The 17,825-nt window shown below is 45.6% G+C and overlaps 1 protein-coding gene across 4 annotated transcripts in view; it reads right to left on the reverse strand.

Annotated features, from left to right (window-relative positions):
- The window catches only part of cwc27 (CWC27 spliceosome associated cyclophilin), a 404,246-nt gene that overhangs the window by 36,981 nt on the left and 349,440 nt on the right, over positions 1–17,825 (reverse strand). For 2 of the 4 annotated variants that reach the window (XR_015074261.1, XR_015074262.1), the window contains exons 13-14: positions 14,648–14,754; positions 13,271–13,374 (exon numbers count right to left, since the gene is read on the reverse strand). Coding sequence is in view for 2 of the 4 variants with exons in the window: in XM_085971220.1 (XP_085827346.1) it covers positions 13,271–13,374 (104 nt within the window). In the remaining 2 variants the exon portion in view is untranslated. The remainder of the gene's footprint in view (positions 1–13,270; positions 13,375–14,647; positions 14,755–17,825) is intronic. The other 2 variants (XM_085971220.1, XM_085971230.1) reach the window with 1 other exon arrangement.

Genomic DNA, 17,825 nt, shown 5'->3' on the forward strand with positions numbered 1-17,825 from the left:
GTAGTGAGTGAGGAGGACATAAAAAACCTGCAAGGGGACATAAGACAGGCTAAGTAAGTGGGCAGAGATTTGGCAGATGGAATACAATACTGGAAAGTGTGAGGTTATGCACTTTGGCAGGAAAAATCGTAGAGCAAGTTATTAACTTAATGGCAAGAAACTGGAAAGTACTGAAGTACAAAGGGATCTGGGGGTCCTGGTGCACGAAACTCAAAAGGTTAGTATGCAGGTGCAGCAAGTGATTAAGAAGGCCAATGGAATGTTGGCTTTCATTGCTAGGGGGATAGAATATAAAAATAGGGAGGTATTGCTTCAGTTGTACAAGGTATTGGTGAGACCGCACCTGGAATACTGCGTACAGTTTTGGTGTCCATACTTAAGAAAGGACATACTTGCTCTTGAGTCAGTACAAAGAAGGTTCACTCGGTTAATCCCGGGGATGAGGGGATGGACATATGAGGAGAGGTTGAGTAGATTGGGACTCTACTCATTGGAGTTCAGAAGAATGAGAGGCGATCTTATTGAAACATATAAGATTGTGAAGGGGTTGGATCGGGTGGATGCGGGGAGGATGATCCCGATGATGGGTGAAACTAGAACTAGGGGGCATAGTCTTAGAATAAGGGGCTGCTCTTTCAAAACTGAGATGAGGAACTACTTCACTCAGAGGGTGGTAGGTCCATGGAATATGCTGCCCCAAAAAGCTGTAGAAGCTACATCATTACATAAATTTAAAACAGAAATAGACAGTTTCCTAGAAGTAAATGGAATAAAGGGTTATGGGGAACGGGCAGGAATTAGGACACGAGTCTAGGTTCGGATCGGTCATGGCCCTGTGGGTAGCGGAGCGGGCCCAGGGGCCGTGTAGCCTGATCCTGCTATTTCGTGTGTCTAATTCTGTTAGATTCAGGAGATGGTTCTGTGATAGTGGATTGGCGGTTAGGATCAGATCAGCCATGATCTTATTGAATGGCGGAGCAGGCTCGAGGGGCCGATTGGCCTACTCCTGCTCCTATTTCTTATGTTCTTTATGTTCTTATGAAAAGTCCTCCTCACCAACTTCTGGGGACTGAAGTTCAAGTTGAGATAGCTGCCTCGATAGACTGGTCAAGTAACAGGCTGACATAGTGGTCCTCACAGTGTCATATCTATCAGCCAGCATCCCAAACTCCTCCACCCACCAGAGGAAGGAGCACATTGTTTTTCAGTTGGGTGGGCTTGGCTCCTGGGAGTTCACAACAATGACACTTGACTCCATTAAGTCTCATGTCTTCAGGTCAAACAAAGCTGAGAAAACCTCCAGATTACCACCTACTGTTCCCCTCAACTGGAGAATCAGTACTCCTCCATATTGAACATCACTTGGAGGAAGCACTGAGGGAAGCAACGACACAGGATGTACTCTGGGTGGGCCGAGTCCTGAAGGACATAGCTGGCAGACTGGGCATGCAACAAGTTGTGAAGAAACTAACGCAAAGGAATAACTTACTTGAGCTTGTACTCATCTACCTGTTGCAGAAGTTTCTCCACAATACTGGCAGCAGTGACCACCGTATTGTCCATGTGAAGAAAAAGGGGTGAATAGCCGCAGGGCTCTCCTGATGTCTGCCATAACTTGGTGGAAGAGCTGTGGAAACCCTGGAAAAAGCATAAATGGCGTTTATGCCATTTTCCCAGGGTTTCTGCAGCTCTTCCACTGAAGTAACGGCAGACGAGCGAAAGAACTCCTGTGGAAATTCACCCTCAAAGTCTTATCTTCACAGTGAGGGCACCTTCCATTGTGTAGCATCACACTATCACCAAACAAAGTGAGAAAGACCAAGGACAAATCTAGCAGCCCAAAACTGGCCATCCATGTGGTGGAGTGGGCCATCATCAGCAGCATAATTGTATACCGCCACAATCTATAATCTCATGGTCTGGTTTATCCTTCACTTTTCCATCATCATTAACCCCCATTCAATGTGGAATGTAGAAGTGTGTGCCAGGAACAGCACCAGGCATACCTTAGAAGGAATAGATGAAAAATGATGGAACAAAAAGACATATTGGGCCATCCAGCCTGTCCCATACAGTTGTGATGTGACAATGCATCACATTAGAGTCATAGAGTTATACAGCACAGAAAGAGGCCCTTCGGCCCATCGCGTCCGCGCCGGCCATCAAGCCCTGTCTAATCTAATCCCATTTTCCAGCATTTGGTCCGTAGCCTTGTATGCTATGGCATTTCAAGTGCTCATCCAAATGCTTCTTGAATGTTGTGAGGGTTCCTGCCTCTACCACCCTTTCAGGCAGTGAGTTCTAGATTCCAACCACCCTCTGGGTGAAAAAGTTCTTCCTCAAATCCCCTCTAAACCTCCTGCCCCTTACCTTGAATCTATGCCCCCTTGTTATTGACCCCTCTACTAAGGGAAAAAGTTCCTTTCTATCTACCCTATCTATGCACCTCACAATTTTGTACACCTCAATCAGGTCCCCCCTCAGCCTTCTCTACTCCAAGGAAAACAACCCCAGCCTGTCCAGTCTTTCTTCATAGCTGAAGCGCTCCAACCCAGGTAACATCTTGGTGAATCTCCTCTGCACCCTCTCGAAAGCAATCACATCCTTCCTATAGTGTGGCGACCAGAACTGCACACAGTATTCCAGCTGTGGCCTAACCAGCGTTTTGTACAGCTCCATCATAACCTCCCTGCTCTTATATTCTATGCCTCGGCTAATGAAGGCAAGTATCCCATATGCCTTTTTAACCACCTTATCCACCTGTTCTGCTGCCTTCAGGGATCTATGTACATGCACACCAAGGTCCCTCTGATCCTCTGTCTTTCCTAGGGTCTTACCATTCATTGTGTATTCCCTTGCCTTGCAAGTCCCTCCAAAATGCATCACCTCACACTTTTCAGGGTTAAATTCCATTAGCCACTGTTCCGCCCATCTGACCAACCCATCTATATCGTCCTGCAGACTGAGGCTACCCTCCTCGCTATTTACCACCCCACCAATTTTCGTGTCATCTGCGAACTTACTGATCATACCTTTTACATTCACATCCAAATCATTAATGTAGACCACAAACAGCAAGGGACCCAGCACCGATCCCTACGGTACCCCACTGGACACGGGCTTCCAGTCACAAAAACAACCTTCCACCATCACCCTCTGCCTTCTGCCACTAAGCCAGTTTTGGATCCAATGTGCCAAGGCACCCTGGATCCCATGGGCTCTTACCTTCTTGACCAGTCTCATGTGCGGGACTTTATTGAAAGCCTTACTGAAATCCATGTATACCACGTCCACTGCACTACCTTCATCCACACACCTAGTCACCCCCTCGAAAAATTCAATCAAATTGGTCAGACATGATCTTCCCTTGAGAAAGCTATGCTGACTATCCCTGATTAATCCTTGCCTCTCCAAGTGGAGACTAATTCTGTCCCTCAGAATTTATTCCAATAATTTCCCTACCACTGATGTTAGCTCACTGGCCTGTAATTCCCTGGTTTATCCCTACTACCCTTCTTGAATAATGGTACTACGTTAGCTGTTCTCCAGTCCTCTGGCACATTCCCTGTGGCCAGAGAGGTTTGAAAATTGTGTCAGAGCCCTGCAATCTCCTCCTTTGCCTCACACAGCAGCCTGGGATACATCTCGTCCGGGCCTGGGGATTTATCCACTTTTAAGCCTGCTAAAACGCTAGTACCTCCTCCCTCTCGATGCTAATATGTTCAAGTATATCACAGTCCCCCTGCCCGATTTCTATGTCTACATCGTCCTTCTCCATAGTGAACACAGATGCAAAAAATTCATTTAAAACCCCACCTACATCTTCTGGCTCCACACACAGATTGCCACTTTGGTCACTAATGGGCCCCACTCTTTCCCTAGTTATCCTCTTGCCCTTAATCTACATATATAAAGCGGTCGATCTGTCTGTCTGTCATTCCGTCTGTCTGTCTGTATTGAATAAACTCGAAAGTTATAGAGCGTACCTACACTTGTGTTACATCGAAAGAAAGCTTACGATTCCAGAACCGTCATAAGCGTATTTACGTTTCGGCCAGACAAAAATTGCGCCCGCGGTATCCAAAAAACGTTCAACATTCCGCTCATTATCTGCTCATTAGCATCAAGTGATGTCGAGGTCGACCAATTCGTACGGTGGAGCGACCCGACGGTCGACCAATCGCAGCGTGGTGGGGGCGGGTTCCTGGCGCTTGCGGGCGAGCCCACGCTAGAGTCGAGTGACGGGAACGATTGACCAATCCTACGCTTCGGTGACCGGACGGTCGACCAATGCGGTGCGGGGGTGTGGGGCGGGGCCTTATCGTTCTGAACCGAGGTGAGTCGCCTCCATCTTGATTCCCAAGACTTTTCGATTTTTCTTTTTTTCCCTCTTTTCTGTCATCTTTTCTTTTCAAATCTACATTTCCAGCAAAAAAAAGTTGCTTTTAAAACACAAATTGTTTTTTAAAAAAAGTTAATTAATTTGTAAATCTTTTCTGTAACATCTAGAATTTTCCTACCTTTAACCGTTTTTTTCCAGGCCTGTAAGCCTGGGCCTCTGTTGCCCAGCCACGCCCCGAGCTAGGCACCTCCCATCGCGCTGAACAAGCGGCTCGCGATCTCTGCCATCTTTGTGAAGGCTGGAGGTGGCGGGCCTGAGCCAAGCGTCGCCACCACAGCCGCCATGTTAGTAAAGGCGGGTGTGGGCAGGAGTCAGCGCGCGCGACTTGAGTCCGGCCGGGCCTCACGCGGTAAGGTTGCGCGGCGGCGTCTCTCTCTCTGCTCTTGAAGCCGGCTCGGGCGGGGGGGGCGGGGCTCGGGAGATCGGGCCTCCGGAGATCGGGGGGGGGGGGGGGGGGGGGGGGGGGTGCTCGGGAGATCGGGCCTCGTGAGAGCGGGCCTCGGGAGGGCAGGGCTCGGGACATCGGCGGCGGGGCTCGGGGACTCCCCCCCCCTCCCCTTTCCCCCCTCCCTCTCCCTCCCCTCCCCCCCTTCCCTTCCCCTCCTCCCCCCCTTCCCCTCCCATTCCCCCCCTTCCCCCATCCCTCCTCCCTCCCCTTCCTCCCTCCTCCCTCCCCTTCCCTCTCCCCCACCCTCCCCCCTCCCCTCCCCTTCCCCATCCCTCCTCCCCTCCTCCCTCCCCTTCCTCCCTCCCCTTCCCTCTCCCCCACCCTCCCCCCCTTCCCCTCCCCCTCCCTCCCCTTCCCCCCCTCCCCTCCCCCCCTCTCCCCCTCCCCCCCTCCTTCCCCTCCTTCCCCCCCGTCACTCTCTCTCTTCCCCCAGTCGCTCTCATCTCTTCCCACCAGTCGCTCTCTCTCTTCCCACCAGTCGCTCTCTCTCTTCCCACCAGTCGCTCTCTCTCTTCCCACCAGTCGCTCTCTCTCTCTCTTCCAACAACAACATGCCCTCAAGAGACCTTCGGCACCGCCGGGCACTTCAGCTAGTATACTTATAAAACAGCTTAGGATTATCCTTTATTTTGCTAGCCAGTGTTATTTCATGGCCCCTCCTCGCTCTCCTAATTTCTTTTTTAAGTATCCCCCTGCACTTTTTATACTCCTCTAGGGCTTCCTCTGTCTTTAGTCCTTTGTATCTGCCAAAAGCCCCCCTTTTTTTCCTAATCCATTCTCGTATATCCCTTGACATCCAAGGTTCCCTGGGCTTGTTGGTCCCACCCTTGACCTTTACAGGAACATGTTGCCATTGTACTCTCCTCAATTTCCTTTCTGAAAGACTCCCATTGCTCCAATTTGATTTTCCTACAAGTAGCTGATCCCAGTCCACTTTGGCCAGATCCTGCCTTATCATATTAAAATCGGCCTTCCCCTAATTAGAACCTTTATTTCCGGTCCATCTCTGTCCTTTTCCATGACTACCTTAAATCTCACCGAATTATGGTCACTGTCACCAAAGTGCTCACCTACTAACACTTCTACCGCTTGCCCGGCCACATTCCTAGAATTAGGTCCAGTACCGCCCCCTCTCTTGTAGGACTTTCTACATGCTGGCTCAAAAAGCTCTCCTGGATGCACTTTAAGAATTCTGCACCCTCTAAGCCTTTCACACTTTGACTATCCCAGTTAATATTGGGGAAGTTGAAATCCCCCACTATTATTACCTATTATTTGCACATTTCTCTGAGATTTGCCAACATATCTGTTCCTCTATCTCCCCCTGACTGTTTGGGGGCCTATAGTACACGCCCAGCAAAGTGCTTGCCCCTTTTTGTTTTAAGTTCTACCCATATGGCCTCATTAGATGAACCTGTTAATAATATCATCCCTCCTTACAGCAGTAATTGACTCCTTAATTAATATTGCAACAGCCCCTCCTCTTTTACCCACCCCCTCTGTCTCACCTGAAGATTCTATACCCCGGAATATTGAGCTGCCAGTCTTGCCCCTCTCTCAACCATGTCTCTGTAATAGCAACAATATCATACTCCCATGTGTTCATCAACACCTTCAGTTCATCCACCTTATTCGCAAGACTCCTTGCATTAAAATAAATGCCATCCAGCCTTGCCCTACCTCCCTTGTGCCGTTACATATTTGCTCTGCCTTCCAAGCTGACTTGTTTTTTTCTCTATATTTGGCTGTACATCACCCCCTATTACAGCTCCACTCTGTATCCCATCCCCCTGCCAAGTTAGTTTAACCCCCCCCCCAAACAGTGATAGCAAACCTCCCCACAAGGATATTTGTCCCCATTCTGGTTCAGGTGCAACCCGTCCGACTTGTACAAGTCCCACCTTCCCCAGAAGCAGACCCAGTGATCCAGGAAACGAAAGCCCTCCCTCCTGCACCAATTGTTTAGCCACGCATTCATCGCTCTATCCTCCTATTCCTATACTCACCTAGCACGTGGCACCGGGAGTAATCCAGAGATTACAACCTTTGAGGTCCTGCTCTTTAATCTGCTACCTAGCTCCCTAAATTCTTGCTGCAGGACCTCATTCCCTCTTCTTACCCATGTCATTGTCCCCAATGTGAACCACGACCTCTGACTGTTCACCCTTCCCCCTTCAGAATGCCCTGCAAGCCGTTGCGTCACAATACACAAGACCTTCTGACCATCATAATGTCAGGAGTGGGGCTGTTTGCTTATGATTCCACAGTGTTTGGCTCCATTGACAACTCAAGAAGCAGACATGCCAGACAACAGAAGGACCTGGACAGCAACCCAGGCTTGGACTGACAGGTGGCAGGTAACATTTACACCAGGCAAGTGTTAGGTAATGATCAGCTCAAACAGGAAGAGGCCCAACCACCACTTATTGACCTTCATTAGCTTGAGGGTCACCGTTGACCAGAGCTTATCTGGATCAGCCATATCAACAACATGGCTGCAAAGCTGGGTACTCTTGAGATGAGTGCTCATACCTGACCCCTCAAACCTACTCTACATCTCCAAGGCTCAAGTCAGGAGTGATGGAATACTTACTAATTGTCTGGATGTTGCTGCTGGACAAACACTCAAGAAGCTCAATACCATCCATGACAGAGCAGTCCACTTGATCAGCACCCCAGCAACTGATGTTAATGGCCCTGAATTTGCAGTCAGCGGCATAGTTAAGCAGTACACTGCCGACATCCGAACGAAATCCGCACTTACCTCGTGTGAAGCCCAAGCACAGCATAGTGGCCCACAGTTCCCAGGGGCGAACCTGGGATCACATGAGGCAGTGCTCCTTTCACTTCCTGACTCTTAGCCAATCAGAAAACAGAGGAGTTTGCTGATTTGCCCACAACTTATTTTAAATAATTTAGCAGCCAGAAGTGCTATTTTATTAAATAACTACAATCATTGCAATAGTATTTAATACACAAACCAAGATTTCAACATTAATACAATTCAATCAAACACTGAAAAGTCTTGAGATACTTTTTACTGAAGGTGTCCTTAAAACCATAAAACTCTATTGGGATGCTTTTTATGGACTGTAGCATAAACCTCGCTCAAAATTAATGCTATTTTCTCATCCCCCCCATCCCTTACAACAGGCTCCAGCACCTGGGTAATTAATGCACAGTAGGTGGGCAATTAGCTAAACTTTTCGCAAGCACGTTGATTTCAATGGTTAGGTGAAACGTGCAGCAAAGTCGATGCGGAGTCGGAACTTGACAGATCGCAAGTTTGGGATTTAGTGCATGCGCAAGCGTACTCAGAGTATGCCATCATACCAGCCGCAAATTCAGGGCCAATATCTTCCCCAAGTGCACTGTGACTGTCATATGTACTACCTTCAGGACGCACTTCAGCAACTCACTATGATTACTTCAACAGCACTTCCCAGCTTTGTTACCTCTACCACCAAGTGGGACAAGAGCAGCAAGATCATGGGAATACCTCTGAATTCCCCTCCAAGTCCACACCATCCTGACTTGGACATATATTGTTATTCATTCATTATCTACGTGCCAAAATCCATGAATTCCCTACTTAACACCATTGTGGGTGGACTGCAAATATTCAGAGAAAAAGCTCAGCACCACCAGCAACTAGGGATGGACAATAAATACTACTTTGACAACGTTGCCCTCATCCCAAAAATGAAAATAATAAAAATTGCAACTGATTTTTGATGCTGAAAAGTAGTGTTCCCAGGGGATGAGTTAAATGAAAAATGACTATACAGAAGAAGCCACTAGTTCCAGTGAATTTCTTGGCTCTCTTAGTCTAACCAAATTGCATGTCAGACTGACATTAAATAAAAACTGAAACAAACATTTCAAATTGAAGCAAAGAAATGTCACCAAAAACATTTCCCAATATTGAAGAAAGTCTATATTTTTACTACTAATATTTTAACAGCAATTAATTGCAATAAAGTCAATTTTGTACAAAAACAAATGTTTAAACTGACCAAAATATTTAAACCCCTCCAACATGTAAAATTTTTAGCAGGGTTTCTGGAATACCAGTTAGACCTCTAACGGTTGTTTCACTAAAGCCCAATTGTCCTATGAACTTCTAAAGTTAACATTACCTCTTTTAAATTTTGAAGCAATATAAACCAGAGTTGGAAATGTATGATTACAAGACAGCTAAGTTATTTTCATTAGTAGTACAAGCACCAAAATGTAAATGATATCATCAGAATGCAGCCTTGCAGGTATATTTTGTTACTGAAAGCAAATACAGCAGCAACAGCTTGGAAAGTACTAAACAAATAAGTAAGATGTCTAAAATGTACCTTGTTTCCTTACAGTGAAACCAAAATTTTGCAGCTAAATCCGATATTAAGACCTACATACGAATCAGGAATGAAAGTATCTGGGTAGTAAGATTAGACAAAATTATTCACTATGTAAACGTATGGCAGACTGCACAGCTGTTTGTCTAGACTTCAGCCTCAATCTGGCTACCCTCTGCTACTTATTATTTATACTAACTACATATATAAAAAAATCAAAATATCCATGGGACTTTGATAAAAATCAACTAAAAACATCAGTATAATAAATATAAAATATATAAATGACGTTAAAATATACAAAGTTAGATCTATGTGCAATACATGCTAATTAAATTCTGACTGTTAACCTTTTTGAAATTGTACTTCCAGAATTTTTTTTTGATGCTCATGGCACAGTACATTCTTTTTAATGTGTGGTGGGGGTGGGGGGTGGAGTGAAAGGGAGGGTCGTAAGAGGTAAAAGAAGAACGAATACCTGATATTAATTACATTATTCACATGGTAGCAAAATTGATACGCTGACTGAAACGATTGGTGGGGAAAGTGCCTCTTGTTAACAACAACACCACACTTTAAGAAGGATGTCAAGGCCTTGGAGAAGGTGCAAAGGAGATTTACTTAAATGGTACCAGGGATGAGGGACTTCATTATGTGCAGAGACAAGAGAAGCTGGGATTGTTCTCCTTAGAGCAGAGAAAACAGAGATTTAATAGAGGTGTTCAAAATTACGAAGAGTTTCGATAGAGTGTTATAAGACAACATTTTTGACCAAATGCTTAATACAGAATATCTATTTACATTAAGATAACAACACCGTTCTAGCTGTTAACAGGACAAGATTGCTTCCTGCTGGCTATATCACAGAATGCATAATCTGATACATAATAATTTGAATTTCAGGCCAGCTGGCATTCTGAAAGCTACACCTGAATGCCTTAAACTCTCCCAGTTTACGTCATGACAACACAAAATCAAAATCAACTTTTATTTCAGCCTTCACACATGCATAAACAATACAAAAGCAAACAAAAAAAATCAATAGTTTGTGTGTTTATTGTACTGTAATTTTAATACTGTCTTACTAGCAACAAAATAAAACAATTTACAGCATTAACTGATCAAATTGAGTGGAGACTCAGTTCCTTTTGAAAGTTACTTTTAAATCTGCTTCCACCACCCTTTCAGGTAGTGCATTCCAGATCATAACTCACTACGTAAAAGGATTTCTCCTCATCTCGCCCTGGATCTTTTTCCAATTATCCTAAATCTGTGTTCTTGGTTATCGACCCTCCTGCCAGTGGAAACAGTTTCTCCTTATCTACTCTATCAAAACTCTTCATAATTTTGAATACCTCTATTAAATCTCTGTTTTCTCTGCTCTAAGGAGAACAATCCCAGCTTCTCTTGTCTCTGCACATAATGAAGTCCCTCATCCCTGGTACCATTTAAGTAAATCTCCTTTGCACCTTCTCCAAGGCCTTGACATCCTTCTTAAAGTGCGGTGCCCAGAATTGAAAACAATACTTCAGCTGAGGCCTAACCAGTGATTTATAAAGGTTTACGTAACTTCCTTGCTTTTGTACTCTATCGGGTTGGATTTTCATTGAGTCGTCAGGTAGGAGGCGGGACTACAACTTTCAGGGTTGTAGTCCTGCCTCTATCGAGTTCTAGTCAACCCACGTGTTTTTGACTTGATTGACCTTGTTGAGCCCGCCCAGCGGGCTCAGCAGGCCAATTAAGGGCCACCCGGCAACAGGTGATGTCACAGATTGATATTTCATCTGTCAAGACCTTTTGACAGATGAAATATTAGCATTTCACAGCTGTTTGAAGCTGTCAAACACTGACAATCTGTACTCCAGGTTAATTCCTTCCTCTCAGGCTGATTTAGAGATCTCCCCGGAACAGAAAGCTGAATGCTGCAATTTTTGACAGCTCGCAGCCATTCTGCTTTCTGTGCCGGTGAGATGAGGGACTCCCAAGACGTGAAGGAAGGAAGGCTGTAAGTAAGTAAAGGTATGTAAAACTTCTTTAAACACTTTACACACACCAAACACACTTACCTTTGCACTCATGCACACATCACTCACTTGAACACCGGACATCTCGATCCCTCCAAGCCCTTCATCCCGACGGTCCGCCTCCTCTAACTTGGCGTGGTTTGGAGCCGTCGGGAATCCCACACTTCAACATTAAAAATAGGGATTAGGCTTAAAAACTGCCTGTTAACTACCTGTTAACAGGCAGTTAATTGGCACTAATCCCCTTCCCGCCTCGGGGAGACGGGTCCCAATGCAGGTCGGGTACCCGCCTCCTTTGAAACTGGCATGGAGGCGGGTTGGGTGCGAGATGGGTTCGTGCACCCTGATTTCGGGATTTTTAACCCCCCCACACGCCTCCAATCCCACCACCACGGCCCAATGAAAATCCTGCCCCATGCCTCTATTTATAAATCCAAAGATCCCACATGTTTTTTCAACAGCTTTATCAACTTGTCCTGTCACCAAAGATTTGTGCACGTGAACCCCCGGCCTCAATGTTCCTGCACCCCCTTTAAAATGGTCCCATTTAATTTATATTTGCTCTCCTCATTCTTCCTTCCAAAATGTATCACTTCATACTTCTCTGTGTTCCATTTCATCTGCCATGTGTTTGCCCATTTCACCAGTCTGTCTGTGTTCACCTGAAGTCTGCTGCTATCCTCCTCACTGTTTACTACATTTCCAAGTTTTATGTCATCTGCAAACTTTGAAATGATGCCTTCGACACACAAGTCCAAGTTATTACTATATATCAAAAAGAGCAATGGTCCTAATAACAAACCCTGTGGGACACCACTGTATTCTCTCCAGTCTGATAACTAACCGTTCACAATTACTCAGATTTCTGTCTCTTAACCAATTTTTCTAACAAATCGATTATGTGGCACTTTATCGAATGCCTTTTGAAAGTTTATATACACATCAGCTGCAGCACCCTCATCAACCCGCTCTGTAATTTCACCGAAGGACTCAATCACATTTGTCAGACACAATTTTCCTTTAACAAATCCGTGTTGGCTGCCATTTATTAACTCATGTTCTTCCAAGTGGCAGTTAATTTTGTCCTGGATTATTGTCTCTAGAAGCTTCCCCACCAACGATGTTAGGCTGACTAGCTTATAGTTACGGAGTTTATCCCTCTCCCTTTCTTTGAACATGGATGTAACATTTACAACTCTCCAGTCCTCTGGCACCACTCCCATATCCAAGGAGGACTGAAACATTCTGGCCAAAACCTATGGTATTTCCACCCTTACTTCCCTCTGCAACCTAGGATGCATCCCATCCAGACCGGTTGACTTTTCTACTTTGAACGCTGCCAAACTTTGAAGTACTTCCTCTTTATCTATTTTTATCCTATCCAATTTCTCTACCTCCTCCTCCTTTACTGTGACTCTTTGTGAAGAGAGATGCAAAGTACTTGTTTAATTACAGAAAATGCTGGAAATACTCAGCAGGTCAGGCAGCATCTGTGGCGAGAGAAACACAGTTAACGTTTCAGGTTGATGATCTTTCGTCAGTTCGTTTGCAGAATTTTTTCAGATTTCCAGCATCCGCAGTATTTTGTTTTTGTACTTGTTTAATTACTTCAGTCACGCCGTCTGTCTCCACAAGAAGATTTCCTTTACCGTCACTAATCGGCCCATCCTTCCTTTGACTATCTTTTTACTCTTTATAAGTTTATAGGATTTTGGGGGTAATTTTTACCTAACTTGTTGGGAAGGAAACCCACGGGATCAGGTGCCATGCCGGTTTCACACCTCACCCAATATTACTCTCCACTGACTTCAATACAGGCATAAAAGGACGCAAAAGCATCCAATATGGCAGGCTGGCACAAACCAATTTCTAGGCCACTGTTTGCATAAAAAAACCTCCACCAAAAATGTATAATTTCACAAAATATTGTACCAAGACTTTTAATTTTTTTTATAGACATATTGTCAACACTTCTCGTTTAAAGTTAGAGATTAATTCTTAAACAATTAAGTAAAGGTATACTGGGTACTTTGTTGTTAATAGCACTCACCAGCCTTGATCATCTTCCCCATCTGGTTGAACTATTTCTTCCTCTAAAGTTTCTGAGATAGCCTTTGTTAGCTTTGATTTGAATCGATCAAGTAATGCCAAAGTCTGTCAATAGAAATCATTAGTAATTGGATAACATAAAGTTGAGACTGTCCTCATAACTTAGGTTTGAGATATGAATTTGCTTTGATATTGGCTTTTTTGTACAAAATACATAATAATCTCCTCATTTTATAAGACATTTTCTTTCATCTCCAGTGTCATATACTTTAATCATGGAAATGCATGCAAGTGATCTGTTCCCATTTGTGTCCAATTGGTAGGAAAAATAGAAAAGCAGAGTATTTTTTAAATGGTGAGAGATTGGGAAATGTTGGTGTTCAGATGGACCTGGGTGTCCTTGTACACGAATCACTGAGGTATGCAGGTACAGCAAGCAATTAAGAAAGCAAATGGTATGTTGGCCTTTATTACAAGAGGATTTGAGTATAAGAGTAAAGACATCTTACTGCAATTATATAGGGCCCTGGTGAGACCACACCTGGAGTATTGTGTACAGTTTTGGTCTCCTTACCTAAGGAAGGATATACTTGCCATAGAGGGAGTGCAATGAAGGTTCACCAGACTGATTCCTGGGATGGGGGATTGTCCTATGAGGAGAGATTGAGTAAACTAGGCCTATATTCTCTAGAGCTTAGGAGAATGAGAAGTGATCTCATTGAAACATACAAAATTCTTACAGGGCTTGACAGGATAGATACAGGGAGGATGTTTCCCTTGGCTGGGGAGTCTAAAACCAGGGGTCACAGTCTCAGAATAAGGGGTCGGCCATTTAGGACTGAGATGAGAAGAAATTTCTTCACTCAGAGGGTGGTGAATCTTTGGAATTCTCTACCCCAGAGGGCCGTGGAGGCTCAGTCGTTGAGTATATTCAAGACAGAGATCGATAGATTTTTGAATATTAAGGGAATCAAGGGATATGGGGATAGTGCAGGAAAGTGGAGATAAGGTAGAAGATCAGCCATGATCTTACTGAATGGCGGAGCAGGCTTGAAAGGCCAATTGGCCTACTCCTGCTCCTATTTCTTATCCCCTTGGGAGACCGAATAGCAGGCTTACACATTATCCTTTCACCTCTCAGATCTGAGTTTGAATCTAGTCCAGATGACCAGTCCAAAAGGTCTCCTCTCTCTACTAGCTCTAAGAATACTACATGAAATTAGTTGAGCAGGCTCAATCGGGTCCTTATGCCATCAGCGTAATTCTGCCTGTAAGGATGGCTGCTAAGAGAAGTGGAAAGATTCACACTAGTGAGGTTGGGTCCAAAGCACATTGCTGTAGCAGAGAAATGTTTACTTTGCAGATAGTTATGTCATACCTGATTGAGGCATGCTTTATGTTGATATACTGAGTGACAAAAATTGATAAACCGTTCCAATCCCCAGCAACTTCCTTTATCATTGATGAGCACAAAATTCCTCTCACCTAAAAAAAAAACTATTTTCTAAAAATATACAAAATATTGGTGTGAGTCAAATGCCTTGAAGCATGTTGCCATATTCATATTAGCATACACTCTAGGGGGTTAATTTAATCCCTGCAGGGTGGGTGGGGGGTTAAAAATAAAAGAAAACAGGAAACCCGACTCTTGTGTAGAGGAACAAAGGGACCTTGGAGTGTATGTCCACAGATCCCTGAAGGTAGCAGGTCAGGTAGATAAGGTGGTTAAGAAGGCATACGGAATGCTTGCCTTTATTAGCCGTGGCATAGAATACAAGAGCAGGGGGTTATGCTTCAACTGTATAAAACACTAGTTAGGCCTCAAGCTAGAGTACTGCATGCAGTTCTGGTCACCACATTACAGGAAAGATGTGATTGCACTAGAGAGGGTACAGAGGAGATTTACAAGGATGTTGCTGGGAGTAGAGAATCGTAGCTACGAGGAAAGACTGGATAGGCTGGGTCTGTTTTCCTTGGAACAGAGGAGGCTGAGGGGAGACCTTATTGAGGTGTATAAAATTATGAGGGGCATAGATAAAGTGGATAGAAAGGACCTATTTCCCTTAGCAGAGGGGTCAAAAACCAGGGGGCACAGATTTAAAGTAATTGGGGGAAGGTTTAGAGGGGATTTGAGGGGAAATTTCTTTACCCAGAGGGTTGTGGGGGTCTGGAACTCACTGCCTGAAAGAGTGGTAGAGGCAGGAATCTTAACCACATTTAAAAAGTACGTGGATGTGCACTTGGGATACTCTAACCTGCAGGGCTACGGACCAAGAGCTGGAAAGTGGGATTAGGCTGGATAGCTCTTTGTTGGCTGGCGCGGACATGATGGGCCGAAATGGCCTCCTTCCGTGCTGTAACTTTGTATGATTTCTATGATTAACTCACCCACCTCCAGTTTTAATGGAGGCGGGTCGGACGACCAATCCGCTCTCAGGAGTTGGGTCGGTCAGTAAAATATTTTAAGGAGGCTGTGTGCCTCCGTTTTAACTACTGTTTTATTTTTAACTTCTGCAGGCCAGGTTTCCTAAGACTTGGGAAACCCAGCAGATGAAAGGAGGCGAGAAGGGCTGGATCCATGAGGTAAGTGCCTTTATTGCACTGTTTGTGGGCCAGGAGGAGCAGGAGTGCTTCTCTCCGGCCCAACAAGCTTACCTTTTAAACAACCTATGACTGGCCGAACGCCCGCCACTGCCATGTCAGATTTACCTGCCATTCGCTGCCCGGTTGTTTTCCAGCCTGACAGACAGCCTGCCTGTAAATCTGGCTGGCTGGCGGGCAACCTGTTGAGATAATTTAAAACAGGTCGTGCCGTTAAATTCGGCAGGGCCTGCGGGAATCTCTTACTTCCAAGTTTTCTGTCCGCAAACCCTTCCCCCCCACCCCGGCTCTGAGTTATTATTGGCCCTAATGTATTCCTGTTCACATGCAGTGCATTTCTACTTTTCAAGGAACTGTGGCTAGCTTCACCCAGTTAGACTCTTTTATGTCTACTTACTGGCATGCATGTACCAACCTGAGGAGTGGCTGGACTTGTGCCATTAAATAGATTAGTTCCACAATAGTGGTCATAAAAGTTTGGAAAGCAATAAAGGCAGGTATTTTGTCCTAGAACTGGATGCAAGTTTTAAAGCTAGAAGCTGTCCTGAAGGGGGAGGTGCAATGGCAGAAGAGGGAGGGGGGCACCTGGAATTGGTTCAACTGAAGTAGGCTGCAACTCAAGATGCATTGGTGAAACAGGGCAGAAGAATTTTATAGAGCAAAATCATGAAGAAAATTTGTTCAGCTTGAGGAAATTTCAATGAAATCTAGCAACTACAGGAGAAAATTTGAAACACTTTATATGTAAGCGTAAACAGTAATCTGAACTTTTTTCTATTGTGCTAACAGGATGGCTATACTCTTGCTAATGTTAAGTTAGATATACTTTTAACTAATTTATTACTTGATGTTGGATAAGTAGTTAAACATAGATACCCTGCTTCCTATTCCCGCCTTCCTCCACCATTCACACTTCCTATCCAAAGTTCACTTTGTTAAACTGGTCGATAGAAATGATAAAACTGTTCATCATGGGTAGAGTCATCCTCATTCTTTGAATGAAGTTAAGCCTGTGTTCCACAGGGAATAATTACTTTCAGGGACACTGTACATCTAAATTTTCCCATATGCCTGCTGACTAATAGCCTCAATTTCTGCGATGAAACCTCAGTTTTTGTCTATACTGAGCTCAGCAAGAGGACTGAAGCATTTCAGTCTAAATTCGGCATACATGATATTACTGAACTCGTGATAAATTTAGGTGTCAGCCATGACAGGGCTGGAGAGCGCGAGACCGCGGCGGCTGATTTAAAGGTGAGCGGGGGCCCACGGGAGGGGCTGGAGAGCGCGAGACCGCGGCGGCTGATTTAAAGATGAACAGGGGCCCACGGGAGGGTCTGGAGAGCGCGAGACCTCGGCGGCTGATTTAAAGGTGAGCGGGGGCCCATGGGAGGGGCTGGAGAGCGCGAGACCTCGGCGGCTGATTTAAAGGTGAGCGGGGGCCCACGGGAGTGGCTGGAGAGCGCGAGACCGCAGCGGCTGATTTAAAGATGAGCAGGGGCCCACGGGAGGGGCTGGAGAGCGCGAGACCTCGGCGGCTGATTTAAAGGTGAGCGGGGGCCCACGGGAGTGGCTGGAGAGCGCGAGACCGCAGCGGCTGATTTAAAGATGAGCAGGGGCCCACGGGAGGGGCTGGAGAGCGCGAGACCTCGGCGGCTGATTTAAAGGTGAGCGGGGGCCCACGGGAGTGGCTGGAGAGCGCGAGACCTCGGCGGCTGATTTAAAGATGAGCAGGGGCCCACGGGAGTGGCTGGAGAGCGCGAGACCGCAGCGGCTGATTTAAAGATGAGCAGGGGCCCACGGGAGGGGCTGGAGAGCGCGAGACCTCGGCGGCTGATTTAAAGATGAGCAGGGGCCCACGGGAGTGGCTGGAGAGCACGAGACCGCAGCGGCTGATTTAAAGGTGAGCGGGGGCCCACGGGAGGGGCTGGAGAGCGCGAGACCTCGGCGGCTGA

This window comes from Somniosus microcephalus, chromosome 2, assembly GCF_052327205.1.
Source record: "Somniosus microcephalus isolate GS21.2 chromosome 2, FLI_Smic_1.0, whole genome shotgun sequence".
Classification (NCBI taxonomy): Eukaryota; Metazoa; Chordata; class Chondrichthyes; order Squaliformes; family Somniosidae; genus Somniosus; species Somniosus microcephalus.